Below are 16,121 nucleotides of genomic sequence, written 5' to 3'. Positions count from 1 at the left end.
ACCAGCTGCTCCTTGGAAACCCTATGGGGCAGTTCTACTCTGTCCTGTAGGGTCACTATGAGTCAGAATCAACTTGATGGCAACAGGTAGTAGTAGTTTTATCTTTATGCTAGCGTTAACCACTGAATTAATTTTTTGTTGATGAGATATTGACTAGAAAATAAAACATTTATTGAATGGATGAAACTAACTGATTGGATGAAACTAAAACATATGAAAGCATGCACAAATAAGATAAATTTATAATTTATACCTACCAACCAAGCCTTGCATAGGGAAATGACAGGAAGTAAGATGCCGAGGGGCTAGAGACATGCTTAAGTGGATGCTGCGAGTCACCTGTCAATATTGTCTGTACCTTCCTTTCCAAAGCCTGGTACACAAAAGTAAAGGAATCCTGAAATAAAAGAATCATTATAGTAGGTAAAATATATAATATAATTAACAAAGCTACTGTTTCTTTCAAAAGCATGGGGCTTTTGTGAAGGAAACAAGTTTTTACAAGTGCTAAAAAAGAAAATAGGGATTCCCCTCAAGTATGGAAACCCTGGTGGTATAGTGGTTAAGTGCTATGGCTGCTAACCAAAAGGTCGGCAGTTCCAATCTGCCAGGAGCTCCTTGGAAACTCTATGGGGCAGTTCTCCTCTGTCCTATAGGGTCGCTATGAGTCAGAATCAACTCGACAGCAATGGATTTTTTTATCAACAAGTAAAGTCACTTAAAACCAGTACCAAATGAAATGCCATCGAGTTGATTCTGACTCCTGGTGACCCCATGTGTGTCAGAGTAAAAATGTGCTCCATAGGATTTTCAATGGCTGTGAGCTTTCAGAAGTAGATAGCCAGGCCTTTCTTCCCAGGCACTTTTTGGTGGGTCTGAACTGCCAACCTTTTGGTTAATAGCCAAGTGCTTCACTGTTTGTGCCACCCAGGGACTTCAAGGTCCCTTAGGACAGGCAATTAAGAGAATGAAATCACTACCACCAGTAGATGCTGAGGGATGGTATAGTCACAGCTCAAGAAGATGGACTGACATGGGAGCAAAGAGTTAGCTGAGACTTAAGTCAAACCAACTAAGTCAGGATGGTCTGGACTGATTTGCAAACCTAACTGAATAAAATAATCGTTGTTGTGTGCCATTGAGTCGTTTCTGACTCATAGTAACCCTATACTACAGAGTAGAACTGCCCCATAGGGTTTCCTAGGCTGTAATCTTTATGGATAAAGAGTGGGGCAGATGGTGGGTCCACACCGCCGAACACTTAACCACTGTGCTACCAGGGCTCCTTAAATAATTGTTATGGACGAACATTTTTAAAAAGCTAAGTCAGTTCAATGTAGAACTATAGTTATATTTGTACATATCCTTTTTTTCCCCAAACAAATGAATGGCGGAACACCAGAACACCAAAAATACCTTCCAAACCAAACCCAGATGGAGATGCTGCTGTATTTGCTTCAAGTTCCATAAAGTCAGGCAGGCATGAGAGAGTTTATACAGAATGCTGGAAACTGCATGCCAGAAAATCTGAGAACAATAAGCTCTTCAGCTCCAGATGCTGAATTGTTCTTCACATGGTCGTTGCAGAGACACAGACTGATGTGCCTCTAGGCAGTCTGGCCAGGCACTGTTGTTGTGTGCCTTCAAGCTGATTCCAACTCATAGTGACCCTATGTGATAGAGCAGAACTGCCCCACAGGGTTTCTAGGCTGTAATCTTTATGGAAGCAGATCACCAGGTCTTTTCTTCCACGGAACGGCTGGTGGGCTCCAACCGCCAGCCTTTCAGTTAGCAGCCGAGCGCTTAACTACAATGCCACTAGGGCTCCTTGGCCAGGCACTAGATCCGTTTAAGTTCAAGGGACTCAAATCTGAATCCACCAAGAGTGTCATGAGACTGAACAAGACTTCCCATGCCTGCCCCAGAGTGGAGCAGAATTGGATCAGAGTCATGAGTAGACCTGGACCGCTCAGGCTCTGAAGAAGCACAGCTTATAAGGACCCTGTGGGCAGGGACCATGCCTTCTGCTTTCTCCACACTAATCCTTCTGGCCCCTGTACACAGACTGCTCATCAAAATGCCTAGTTCTGGCTTGCTTATCCACCCAGGAAGCATTTAATAAGCTCCTACTGTGTGCCAAGCACCATGATAGGCCTTGGGAATATAATGTCCCTCCCTTACGCAATTCATCTTTTTGTTGAGGAGACAGATTCAGATATAAATAGTGGCAAGACAAAATTATCTGTGCTTTGATAGAGGTTCCCAGGTTCAGGACTGGCTACATAATTTGCAGAACCCAGTGCAAAATGAAAATGTGGAGCCCCTTGTTCAAAGATTATTTAGAATTTTAAGGCAGTGACAGCAGAGCATTGAACCAAGTGTGGGGCCCTTCTAAGCATGGGGTCTTGAGTGACTGCTCTTGTCACACACCCAAGAAGCTGGCTGTTTCCAGATCCTTGCCCAACCATTGACAATGTTGTCTGAACCCTCCTCCAGACATTAAGAACTTGTACAGTCCAACACCTACTTACCTCTCCCACCTTCTCATTGTTCCCTGTATTCCCTGTCTTGTGTTCCAGGCAAACAAGACTACTTACAGATTTCCGAACATCCTGAAACTTCCTTAACTCACTACCAAAGAGTCTTCTCTGACTGATGAAATATTAGCTACTGTTCCAGGCCTAACTCAAATGCCACCTCCTCCATGAAGCATTCTCGGGTAGCCTCTCAAGGGAAGAATTATCACCGTCTTATGTAACTGGCTCCCCACTTGCCATGGTATTTGTTGCAGTCTACCCACATAATGGTTATTTTTCACTTTGTCTTCTCTATTAGATTGAAATTTTCTAAAGGTCAGAATCTATTTCCCTTTCATTTTACATCCTCCAGTGGAGTTGTTACTAACTGCCGTCAAGTTGGCCCCTGACTCATGGTGACCCCATGCCCAATGGGATCAGACCATGTGATCCACAGGGTTTCATTGGCTGGTTTTTGGAAATAGACTGCCAGGCCTTTCTTCCTAGTCTGTCTTAGTCTGGAAGCTTCGCTGAAACCTGTTCAGCATTATAGCAACACTGAAGCCACCAGTGACAGACAAGTGGTAGCTTCGCCTGAGGAACATTGGCCAGGAATCAAACCCAGGTCTCCAGCATGGTGGGTGAGAATTCTACCACTGAACCACCAATGCTATCCCTAATAGCGTATCTTACAACTAAAAGATGATCCCATGGATGAATTCCATATTCAATTGTGTCCCTCAGCATGGGGCTCTGCACAGTGAGCACACAATATTGCTGACATATCTTGGACTAAGGCCAAAGCAAGATTGGCCCAGATGCCCGGGGCTACCCTGGACTCCACTGGACTTGGCAGAGGCCACTGAGGTCCAGACTCATGTCTCAGGACATCTCTGAACAAACCAAATTTGGAGGCCAAGGGTATTCACTGGGCTGGCACATGCCCAGGTGACTTTCAATGGATGATTAAATACCCAGTGACTCTACAAAACAAGATATCCCAAGAAGTAGTATTTTCCTCTTTCTCCATTAATAGCAGAAAATTCTTACTGTGGTCCAGGTATCCACACTAAAGAACACTCCTCTTTCTGTATAATTTATGTTTCTTTCAATATCTTTTGTTGGAGATGCAGTCAAATTTCTGTGAAAAGCAATTTTCTGCACTTTTGAGCTGTTGAAAAGAGAGGGGAATAAAATGATTAAACTGAGAAAACAACCAACCCCCTGAATAACTGAGTTGAAGAACAAACATTAAGCACAAGTTAAAAGACCATAACATTTTAACATCTGAATGTTGAAGGAATACCACCACAAAAAATAAAATGTTATAAAAACCTCCATAGGAGATTCTACAAAGTCTTTTAATAAACATATTTCTAAGGTTTAAAAGCCTATCCTTATTTAAAAAAAAAAAAAAAGCTATTTCCTATAGCTTCAGAGTTATATACTGTAATGAGAGTAAAACATTTGTATTCCTCCCACAATACTAAAAAAATTAGAGAAGTTTCAATAATTCACATAAAAGGTCAAGAAACTGGTTTGTAGGTGGTTTGAAAACTAGTATGCAGGCTTACTGCTTTATCTGTAAAGATATGATAGAATTAATTACACAATAAAAATCCATTTTCAAATTCATATATTTTACCCAACCTATAAACTAGATGCCTGGAAGAGCCGGACAGGCTTCATAAACAATTGAATGGAAGGCAGGCAAGAGAAATGAGTGAAGGGGACACTGTGTAAGACACCATGGATGTATGGATTGCAAGCCAATCGAAATGGATCAAATGGAATTTTTAAAAAATTACCTGATTCAAATAAATCAGTGAGGGCTTAACTGAATCCTTTCTGCGTATTTCAAATTCTTCCAAAGTTTGAAGCTCTCTCCCACCTTAGGACCTTTCACTACAATGCCCTTTTTTGAGTACTTAATTCTTGTTTTTGTTGTTATTTTTAGCTGCCATCATGTTGGCCCCTAACACGTGGTGACCGCATGCACAATGGAACAAAACACTGCCTGGTCCTATGTCATCCTCATGATCGGTTGCGGATGGGACCGTTGTGATCCACAGGGTTTTCACTGGCTGATTTTTCGGGCGTAGATCACCAGGTCTTTCTTCCTAGTCTGTCTTAGTCTGGAAGATCCCCTGAAACCTGTTCAGCATCATAGTAACATGCAAGCCTCTAATGGCTGACGGGTGGCTGTGCATGAGGTGTATTGGCTGAGAAATCAACCCAAGTCTCCCACATGGACGGCAAGAATTCTACCACTGAACCACCACTGCCCCTGTATCTCTTCAAAAACCAAAAACTAAAACCAAACCTATTGCCTGCCGTCGAGTCAATTCTGACTCATAGCAACTCTTTAGGACAGAGGAGAACTGCCCCATAGGGTTTCCAAGGAGTGGCTGGTGGATTTGAACTGCCAACCTTTTGGTTAGCGGCCAGTCTCTTAACCACTGTGCCATCAAGGCTCCATATCTATATCTATTACTCACCCTTAAATATCTCAGTTTAAACATCACTTCTTCAAGGAATGCTCTCCAGTGACTGGGTTAGGACACTGGGTAGTATATCCCCAGAGCACTCTGCACTCTTCCTTCATAACACTTAGAATATTTATAATCACTTGTCCAGTGCTGATCCAACTTCTAGGCCATGCACTCCATGAGAGAAGCAATTGTTTCTGTCTTGTTCACAAAGATATCTCTAGCACCTAATGATAGTACTAATGATAACCTAATGATTAATAACGATCATCATCATCATTATATTTTTATTAATAGTAGATATTTATAATGTTAATAAAATTATTAGATGAATGAATGAATGTTTGGTGGTTGGTACCTGACTCCAACAAGCCCTCTGTCCCTCTTCCTTAGAAATCTTCCCATCTCGTTTCATTGCTAAATGCTCTTCAGGGTGAAATTTGGGTAACGTTAATGAGTAACAACAATAATAGGAATAACAATATGAGCTACCACTTTGTGAGCAAATCACTATGGTCTAATTGCTTTATGTCTATTACCACATGTGATCCAGATCATAACTCTGGGAGAATGCATTTGTGTTTTGTCCATTTTGCAAAAGGAGGAAGCTGTACCTCATAAAAATTAAGTGACTTAATCCAAAACAGCACAATTGTAAATGGCAGAGCTGGAACTGGAACCTATACTTGTCTGTCTCTGAGTCCCATGCTCCCAGCCTCCACAGGCACCACCTCCCAGTGGGATGCCCTTCTATGCACACTTTTGAATCCACTTACCTGTGTGTGTTGTTTTGTTGGCCACCACACGCTATGAACAAGGGGTTCTCAGGTAGACTGCAGTCACTGGGGAAAGTCAAATGAGTCAGGCATTTTTCTATATTCTTTTCAAGCATGGATTTTACTGAGAATCAGGTACACTTCAAACTACCTCCAATAAACTGAGTTGAGAGTTGTTCATTACCTGTCCATACAGGGCCCCTAAAGGGCCTCAGCCCTTCCAGATGAGGGTGGTTAAATTGAGTGATGATGGTACTATGGTAATACAGCAGTCCCACACTAACCATCACCCCAGACTCACAGCCATCCCCTTCCCTCTGCATCCCGTCCGCTTTGCTGTTCCATGCTGACACGAAATATCTCAGAATTAAAGGCTTTGAAAGAAACTGGTTCCCAACTGTGATGGTTAATTTTATGTGTCAGCTTGGGTAGGCTTTGGTGCCCAGTTGTCTGGCCAAAGACTAGTCCAGATGTTGCTCTGAAGGTATATACATGTGATTAAGATTTATAATCAGCTGACTCTAAGGAAAGGAAATTACCCTTGAGGGTGGGCCTCATTTACTCAGTCGAAGGCCTTAAGAGCAAAAACTGAGGTTTCCTAATGGAGAAGAAATTTTGCCTCAAGTCTGTAACATAGATGTCCTGCCAGAGTTCCCAGCCTGTCACCTGGCCTGCCAGTTTTGGACTTGCCAGCCCCCAAAACTCTGTGAGCTAATTCCTTAAAATTAATCAATCACTCTCTCTCTGTCTCTCTCAATATATTGATATTGATATCTAATCCTCTCTTGATATATCTATGTCTATGTCTGTGTCTATATCTATCTACCCCATTAGTTCTGTTTCTCTGAATAACCCTGTCTAGTACATTGTGCTGCCTTCTCCCAGTTATGCCCATTTATGCCCAAGTATGTCTTAATTTCTCAATTTCACTCCTTTATTTATCAATTTAAATAATTAAACAGGTAACTGAACATCTCCTTTTATAAGTGAAAAGACCTTTGAGTGAATGTAAGTTCTTTCAGCCAGGGACTAGACTACCCCCATCTCTGAACCAAGTGAATATTACGTTTAAGGAGAGGAAGATTTGTATAGAGGTCATTGATGGAAGTTCAGAGAAGTATGAAAGACTGGAGCCTGGGGTGAGGAGGACTAGTTGCTGGGAGAGAAATTCAGAAAAGGAAGAGAGAAGAAGCTGAAGGCAAGCTTCTCTATCAAAATCTTTCTTAGGGCCAGTCTTGAGCTGAGGAAAAGGTTCTTCTGAATCCTCTTTTCTCCACCACCAGGATTCAGAAGGTAGCCTTACAACATTAGCACTGTATTTACAAATAGTTTTTGTGTTAAGTAGAGTGCTGGCCAGTAATTTAACTACTAGTATTTCCCTATTTCTTTAGGAAAATGTATTATGAGTTTCAAATAACTTATAAATAAAACTTTGGAAGATAACGTATTAGTAAGTTGGGAAATGCCTATAATATGAAAATATTTATATTTTTCTTTCTGTCGTGAATTTATTTGTGTTATCTTTCCTTGGAGCCTTCTCCAAATTTCCCACAAATTTCTGTAAATTCTGATGAGTATTTCTTTGTATATGGGTGTAAAGAAGCAGTCTATTCGTGGAAGTTTCTGCCTTGCTAAATTGGGGCAGGGATCAAGAGACAAGAAATATACTTCTTCCCAATTGTTTCCTCCTAATGAAAGAATAAGGTCCAGCTACACATCTTCTTTCTTTAGCTGTGTGGAGAACCAAACTGAAAACCAGTTTGAGGACTGTTACACATGAGTTATATAAAACAAATAAATGCAGGTCACTCATTCTAACATGGTCACATGTTATTAGTCCTTCCAATAGAAAGGTAACTTCTTTCTAATAATAATAATACTAGTAGCCAACATTTATTAAGTGCTTACTACATACTAAGCCCTTTTGTAAGTGATCTCATTTACTTCCACAACATCCCTATGATACAGACAGAATTATTGTTGCTGTCGTTAGGTTCCATCAGATCGATTCCAACTCATAGCAACCCTATAGGACAGAGTAGAACCATCCCATAGGGTTTCCAAGGCTGTAATCTTTACAGAAGCGGCCAGTGGGCTCAAACTGCTGACCTTTCGGTTAGCAGCCAAGTGCTTAACCATTGTGCCACCAGGGCTATCCCCATATTACTGATGAAGAAACTAAAACTTAGGGAAGTTTAGCAACTTGCTGCAGATAACTCAGTAGTGATAACAGGTCTCTCGAATTCCACCAAAGCCCATGTTCTCAACAACTGTGGTAGTATGCACCTAAAAACCCAAAGCCCCAGAAGAAGGACTTGGAGAGTTTATTGGAGGTTTATTTCACTATTAAAAATGGCATTCATATTAGATTGCTTATTCATGTCAAATTATTACTCACTGAGTCTTAAAAACAAACTTTATATTTACCAGGCTAAAGTAGAATATGTCATCAAAGGAAATTCTGCTTCTATTTAACACAATATATAATTATGGTTAACATTATTTGAATACTAGCAAATGTCTTTAAGAGCAAAGGAACATGGTCTCCAGTACATAATATTCTGGAGCTAGGCCTACATAGGCTGCTCCAGCTTATAAACACCCAACCCCTCTATGAGCCTTTCCTGGAACAGCCCCCATGTACAGCTCCTGCCACAGAACCCCCTCTTCTCTTTCCCACTGCTGTGGCTGTTGCTTAATCTTCCCACCCTGCCCTTTCCCTGCATCAGATGTTGCCTCCAGTGCTTCCTATCCAAACCCCCATCCCTATCCCATTCAATACAGCAGTGTGGGAGGGGCTGCATACTCAGTGACATGGTTGGAAATGGGTTCTGAGAGGAACCTCGACTCACTTCAGGCCTAGGGGCAGATTCTGTACGAGGCTAAGGATCCTAGTACAGCTGGAAGAGGGATGATCCCAGTCAATCCTGACCTAGATTCAGTCTGAGTCTCCAGAGTAACACTCGCCCTGAGCACACTGAGGAGAAGAAAAGGAACTGGAGGTTGGGCAACCGTCCCACCTGGCTAGTACTACTAGAGCTTTACAAATGCACCCATTTCTGATTTTATTTTGGGGTTGGGAAAGAGATATATCTGGCGTTCCATTTGTTTCTGTCCTTCTAGTTTTAGGTGGAAACCTTTGCACCCTGACAGGTTGGAGTGGAAAGGAGAATCACCATACCTCCTGTTGCTGGGCAACAAGAACATAGTGGCAGGAGCCACTCCAAAGCCTGTGGAGAGCTGGTGCTCAGGCCCACAGCAGGGCTCTCCCAAGAGAAACAGACATGGGACCAGCTGTGGAAGTGGATTCCTTCCCACCTGAGCCATTTCCCACAGACCACAAATTCCACAATCTCTCTCTCTCTTTTGGATTGAACTGTGCCCCCTCAAAATATGTGTTGGGATCCTAACCCCTATACTTATAAATGTAGTCCCTTTTGGGAATAGGGTTTCCTTTATTATGTTAATGAGGCCCTATCAGTAGGGTATGTCCTAAACCTAATTACTTCTGAGTTATAAAAAGGGCAGATTAGACACAGAAGCAAGCACAAAGGAAGATAGATGCCACATGAATATCACCAAGGAACAAAGGATCACAGGGGCTGCAGAAGCTGAAAGAGACAAGGATCTTTCCCCAGAGCCAACACAGAGAGAACCTTCCTCTAGAGCCAGTGCCCTGAATTCGGACTTCTAGCCTCCTAAACTGTGAGAAAATACATTTCTGTTCTTAAAGCCACCCACTTGTGATATTTCTGTTACAGCAGCACTACAAAACTAAGATACTCTCTCTATCCCCAAAATGTGAGAAAAGTCAGCAAATTTAACTAGATAGGAGCCAGTCAGAGTTTTGAGATGACTAAATTTTCTTTCTTTACCTCTTTGATTAGGTTAAGTTGGCACTCCATGAGTTGCTTCCCCCTTCCCGCCACCCCATTTGATCAGTTGAAAAACTAAGGAGTTATGTTGGAGAAGGGGACAGGAAACCAGATAGTGACTGGTATAAGAAACAGAGTATTACTTCACCTGGTCCCATTTTCCAACATGAAGCTTGTTAGACGGTATATATTAGTGGACCAAAACACCATATCATCCAGTCCTCCAAGGAAATACTCCTGGAATTGTTCTACCAGAAATGGGGACTTTCTAGAATAAGTAGGATAAAGCTATGGCAGAGAGAAAAAGAAATAAATGAATATAGTGCTATTCCTGGTGTCTGTATAGTCCTTTAAACCAAGAGTAGAGCATTTATTTGTTTTACCTTAGAAACAGCTAACATCTCACCATACCTGCAAAATAAACAATAATTTTGACAGTGAGTTATGATTTCTACTGAGAAATTAAGGAAATATTAAAGAAAAAGCACCATCTACATGTATCTACAACCCCCTTTGAATAAGCAAAATCCTTATGTACTCTCAGACGCCTGGAACATGGAAAACTGTGCCAGTGAAGTCATAATAAAATCAGTGGCAAATTTCCCCCTGGGTGACACTTACATTTCCAAGAACTGAAGATATGAACAGTCAACAATTACATTTTTGGTGATGACGTTTCGGCCATAGAGTTTCTTATAAATTACCAATAGATCTTTGGTGGGCACATACCTAAGAAATGGGTTAGAATAAAATAAGAGTTATATTCATTATGAAGTTGAAGATAATAATAACAACAGGAGGAGCAGCAGCAACAGCAGCTAACGGTTATTCCACGATTATTATGTGCTGGACACCTTGCAAGGGTCTTTACATGCACTGTTTATTTAAGCCTACATGCTATCATTTTCCCACTTTATATAAGAAGAAACTGAGGCTCAGAAAAGTTACATAATTAGCCTAATGACACAGAGCAAGCAACTGGTACTTTAATTAAATATTTATGAAGGTACATTCAAAGATAGGAAACTAACTATAAAGTACAAACCAAACCAGACTCGTTGCTGACGAGTCGTTTCAGACTCGTAGAAGCTGTCTAGGACAGGATAGACCTGCCACATATAGGGTTTCCAAGACTGTAATCTTTACAGAAGCAGACTGCCACACCTTTCTCCTATGGAGCGGCTGGTGGGTTCAAACCACAGATCTTTCAGTTAACAGCCAAGTGCTTAATCACTGTGCCACCAGGGCTCCATATAAAGTACAAGAGGGGTATTTAATTAGTGTGAATTCAAAGTTCAAAGAACAATATAAAGGATCATTTATTCTTTTGACTTGAATTATTCTTACTTTGAAAATTCCAAAAATGGCTCCTCACCTCAACACCTCAGTTTCAGAGGGCACAGTGTTAAACAGAACAATTCTAAGTCAGATTTCTTGCTCACAGCTATTAGTTATTTCAGTTGGAAGAGAAGCAGCATCTTAAAAATTAGATTTATACTGAATCAATCTTTTATCCTAATTTCAAAGACCTTAGAGTATATGAGGCAAAAATCACAACAAATGAAACCTGATTTTAATGTTTACAAGAAATAAACTATTGAGATAGCTTTTTTTTTTTTAATGAGAGCATCAGAATGGCCTTCCCAATAAAAATAGCTTAAAAACATTAGATAAAATGACAAAAATATTTTGTTTGAATGAATCACTAAGCTAGTGAGAAAGTGAAAATTTTCCAAAGGCTAAAAACAAATTGAAAGTGGAAATCTTGGAAGGTAAGTAAGTGGGGAAGCCAACTTCTGCTCTGAAGACATCTGCCAAACCCTGAGAACCTAGAGTTTTAGTTTTGATGGCTGCAGGGTATACAGATAGAGCATTGTCAGTTGCTATCGAGTTAACACCTACTCATGGGGACCCCATGTGTGTCAGAGTAGAACTGTGCTCCATAGAGCTTTCGATGACTGATTTTTCAGAAGTAGATTGCTAGGCCTTTCTTCCAAGGCATCTGTGAGTGGACTTGAACCTCCAACCTCTCGGTTAGCAGCCAGGCATATTAACCCTTTGCACTACCCAGGAACTCCAGTGAGGCATCTCAGAGGAGACCCTTGTATAAATATAGAACACAAAAGGCTACACCTTCCACATGAGTATGAACAAGAAATAAACCCATTATACAGACAAGGACAACAAAGAAACCAGCTTGTCTTGATCTTGGCAATAAGCAGCCAGAGAAGAAAAATCTGTCCCTCACATTTGTTTTGTCTTGCATTCATGCTACCTGTGTAGTCAGAAATAAAAGAAGATGGTCCAGGGTTCATAGTGTCTCCAGGCAGCCTGCAGATGCAAAATCTTCTCTATAGGAATGCAACTCTAACTCAAGTCCCAACTAATTAAAGCACCACAGAATATAACCAAAAGATGACCAGTGTAACTACAATAACGTCTGCAAAAAGTAGACTTGAAAGCAACAAGCACTACTAGAGATAAAGAGGGTCACTACATAAGGATAAAAGGTGCAATTCAGCAGAAAGATACAAGATTTTGAAATTTGAAGGCACCTAACAATATACCCCCAAAACTGATATAAAACAAACCTTGACAGAACTACAAGGAAATTGAAAAAGCCACTAAAAGGGGGAGGTTTTTAATAAATTTCTTTCTGGGAAATTGTTAGATTGACATGATAAATATTGTTCTTACCAGCGCCGTGCAAGGTAATTAAAATTAAATTCAAACTGGCTCAACACATCCCCTCCTACAGTATGAGAAAAATATTTACATTTGGTGAGTTAGTGACAACACAAGTTCTCACAATCCAGATTATTAGCTCTGCACATGGTTGCATGTTTCTGTTCATTCTTTTATGTCTTTCTTTAAGAAAAAATGGTCTTTTAAAATCTTACCTAGTGAAACATATAAATTAAGAATCATCCATATAACCAAAGTATTTTTTCAACTTAAGGAAAGATAGAGCATAATCATTCTTTTAAATAAATGCCACTCACTACCAGTTTGTATATTTAAAGGTAATTTACTACAGAAAAAAAGATGGAGTTTACCAATTTAAAGCTAATGTTTTGGGAGACAATAGCTAATGAATTTTAATCCAATATAAAGGTGAAGTGTTTCTAAAATTATGACATAAGTCAATGATAAAATGTCATTTTTTACAAAAAATGACATGTACGCACTTTTCAGAAATACATCTCTATGTTAAATGATGTATACATTTACTCTAAACAAACTGCAATATTAAATAAAAGCCAGTTAGTATAGGCTAATGGCAACATATAATAAAAATACACATATTTAAAATACAGAAGTGACTTCATTATAAGTGAAATACAAATACCACAGGAGAAAATTTGATAAATGTAAATAAACAGTACCAAAATCACCAGCCGAATGAGCATCAGAATAGGAGTTGTGAAAATCAATCTGAGAAAGAAAGAGAACCATCTGGTATATATCACAAAATATAGACAAAACTCTTACTCCCAAATTAAACGAATCGTGGAGAGATTACAGACTAACCCAAACAATTGCTGAGAATATGCATAATGGGTAGACTCAATTTTCATGTATCTTATTTTAGTTTAAAAAAAATTGTATTGGCAGCTGAGTTGTATACTTAATGTCTCGTAACAAAGCTATTGCAGACAATTATGCCTTACAGGATATATACAAAATCTCTACTGAGTCCAAGTTTAAACTTCTAACAGAATGAAATTAATAGCAATAAATGACCAGAGGGGACTTACAGGAGCTAAGTCACCAGGTACGATCACAATTTTCAGTCTGGGGATAGTGCATTGTCATAGGTTAAAAGAAAACAAAGCCAAAACCAAAAAGCCTGTAACTATTTTTTTTAAATAGTACCAACTGGCAGGTATTAATTTCTTTAAGACACAGAGGTGGTTGAAACAGCTTGAATAAAGACATAAAATTTCTGAAATACTGTTGATGACTAGAACAGAAAATCACATCTGTCCCTGTTTTCAATGAACACTGTGGATGAATTTACCCAGGTAGCCAGAAAGAGTAAGAGGAATGAATAGGAAAAGATGGAGATCCGACCAAAACCACTTTGGGCAAGAAGACTTGTTTCCATATAACATCTGAATGACCTAAAGTTTTTCTTTCCTTTAGAAGGATCAGAGTGATACTGAGCATGACAGTATCACTCCCATAACGTCATTAACCATAAAGATATGTACTCACAGCTCCCATTGTCTTAAGGAATCCTTGCTCAATGCCCAGACTATGCCAGCTGACATCTGCCACCATGTGAGAGGCAATTCCAAACAAGAAAGCTACCAATTTCTCTGTGTCCTGCCAAAGAAGCAAATTGAAGTCATGTGTGTTTGGGTTATTTTATAACAACAATCCTATAAAAAATTTTAATAAATATGAATTCATTTCCATTATTGCAACTTAACAAAAAAAACAGAGGCAGGTCCATTGTAGTTTCTAGCTACCAAAAAACACCTAGGATTTTTTGAAATGTTTTGCCTGCTTTGGAAGTGCTTTCAGATTAATTACTACTGGAGCAAAAATGACCACGTGGCAGAAGCCCCCAATTTTTTAAAAAATCTATCATATACGTATGATAAAACCAAAAAAAAAAAAAAAACATTGCTGTCAGTTCTGACTCACAGCAACCCTATAGGACAGAGTAGAACTGCCTCATAGGGTTTCCAAGGAGTGGCTAGTGGATTCAAACTGCTGACCTTTATAGTTAGCAACTGAGCTCTTAACCACTGCACCACCAGGGCTCCATATATACGATATATATATATGTGAGATATATATATATATAATTTTTATTATTGTCAAATATAAAGAGCACATTTACCAATTCAACACTTTCCATGTGCACAATTCAATAAAACCAATTACATCAATCATATAGTGCAATCATCACCGATATCTGTTGCCAAATTTTCCATCTCCATAAACAAAAACTGAATGCTACCTAAACAATGGTTCCGCCCTTCCCTGTCCCTCCTGCCCCTAGCAATCACTATTAAACTCTAATCTCTTTACCTTTGCCTATTCTAGGTATTTCCTATTAGTAAAATCATACAGTATTTGTCCCTTATAATTCATTCAAGTGTTAGCCAGCCACCTACTTTGTAACTAGTACTGTGTTTGGCACCATGACCCTAATATCTCACTGCATGTTTTCTCCTTTTCAAAATGGGCGACTGAGAGCTTGACATAACTAATGCCATAATGATACTCTAAGTAACCTATAAGTTTTTTTGCTTGGTATTTTGTACATTTTCACTTTCAACGTCCTTGTTTATTATACCAGCTGCACTGGTCTCTTTCCCAAGGGGTGTTGCGGCTCTTGCAGGCTTGGTCTCCCGCCTTTTCTTTGTTCTCTTGGAGGATGGCCTTCAGCCTGCAAGGCGGCAGCTAGGAAGGCTGCCTGGCCCTTTTGGTCTGCTACTCTCTTTCTTGCTCCTTAGCTCAGTCAGAGTAAACTTGGCAGGCCAGTTCCACTAGCTGAGAGATTTTTATATAAGTTTTTTGCCTATTACAAACATAAAGATTAGCATCCAGATGTCTAGAATGCATATCTTTAGTCTAATAGTTTCTTGTAATTGTCTTGTGATGTATACTCATCCCACCATCTGTGGGCTACGTGTCTGAAGACACTAGGTAATCCTTGCCAAAATGATATATAAGCTCTGATGTAGAATTGCCTTTCGGGACTCCATGAAGACAGCCAATGTTGCTATTGGACTCCCCATTGGTGTCATGTCCTAATAAACTTTCTCTCTCCTTCTGACTTGGAGTACATTTCATTGGCTCAGCTGCTTCAGGGCGCGGACCCTAATCGGGCAACAGCACTGAAGGTACAATGGTGAATGACCCCTCACAGAGTCTGGAGTGAGGGTACAAATGGGGTAAGTGTAGATGCAAAAAAGTACTTGTCAAGCTTGGAACAGAATTGTTTTACGACTAGAGAGTCATGCCTACCTTCTCCCAGGGAAGGGGATAGTTCTCTCGGATGTAATGAATGCTTGCATTAAGAAATGGAGTCCAGTGGGTGCTCTCAGACACTTCATGGTATTTTCCTGACAAAACAAAAACAGCGCTCAAGATCCTTTCTTAAAAAGTTGGAGATTCTCATTACTCAGCCATGAAGAGAAATGAAGTCCTGATACATGCTATGACATGGATAAACTTTGAAAACATTATGCGGAGTGAAATAAGTCAGTCACAAAAGGACGAATATTGTATGATCCCACGTATATGAAGTACCTGGAATAGGCAAATGTATAGAGACCAGAGTTTATCAGTGGTTACCAGGGGCAGGAGGGGGAAGGGGGATTCATGTTTAGCGGACACTAAGCTTCTGTTAAGGGTGATGGAAAAATTGGAAATAAACAATGGCAATGGGTGAACAACACGATGAATGTAATTAATGTCACTGAACTGTACATGTAAAAAATGTTA

The 16,121-nt window shown here is 39.9% G+C and overlaps 1 protein-coding gene across 1 annotated transcript in view; it reads right to left on the bottom strand.

Moving 5' to 3' along the window:
* The window catches only part of GPLD1 (glycosylphosphatidylinositol specific phospholipase D1), a 63,602-nt gene that overhangs the window by 31,232 nt on the left and 16,249 nt on the right, over positions 1-16,121 (bottom strand). Inside the window, exons 4-13 of the mRNA XM_004383989.2 lie at positions 15,642-15,739; positions 13,875-13,985; positions 13,043-13,091; positions 12,354-12,408; positions 10,278-10,385; positions 10,040-10,067; positions 9,805-9,944; positions 5,782-5,847; positions 3,567-3,687; positions 258-397 (exon numbers count right to left, since the gene is read on the bottom strand). Of these exons, the coding sequence (XP_004384046.1) occupies positions 258-397; positions 3,567-3,687; positions 5,782-5,847; positions 9,805-9,944; positions 10,040-10,067; positions 10,278-10,385; positions 12,354-12,408; positions 13,043-13,091; positions 13,875-13,985; positions 15,642-15,739 (916 nt within the window). The remainder of the gene's footprint in view (positions 1-257; positions 398-3,566; positions 3,688-5,781; positions 5,848-9,804; positions 9,945-10,039; positions 10,068-10,277; positions 10,386-12,353; positions 12,409-13,042; positions 13,092-13,874; positions 13,986-15,641; positions 15,740-16,121) is intronic.

This window comes from Trichechus manatus, unplaced genomic scaffold, assembly GCF_000243295.1.
Source record: "Trichechus manatus latirostris isolate Lorelei unplaced genomic scaffold, TriManLat1.0 scaffold00115, whole genome shotgun sequence".
NCBI classification, from domain to species: Eukaryota; Metazoa; Chordata; class Mammalia; order Sirenia; family Trichechidae; genus Trichechus; species Trichechus manatus.
This window is presented reverse-complemented; position numbering and strand designations above follow the sequence as displayed.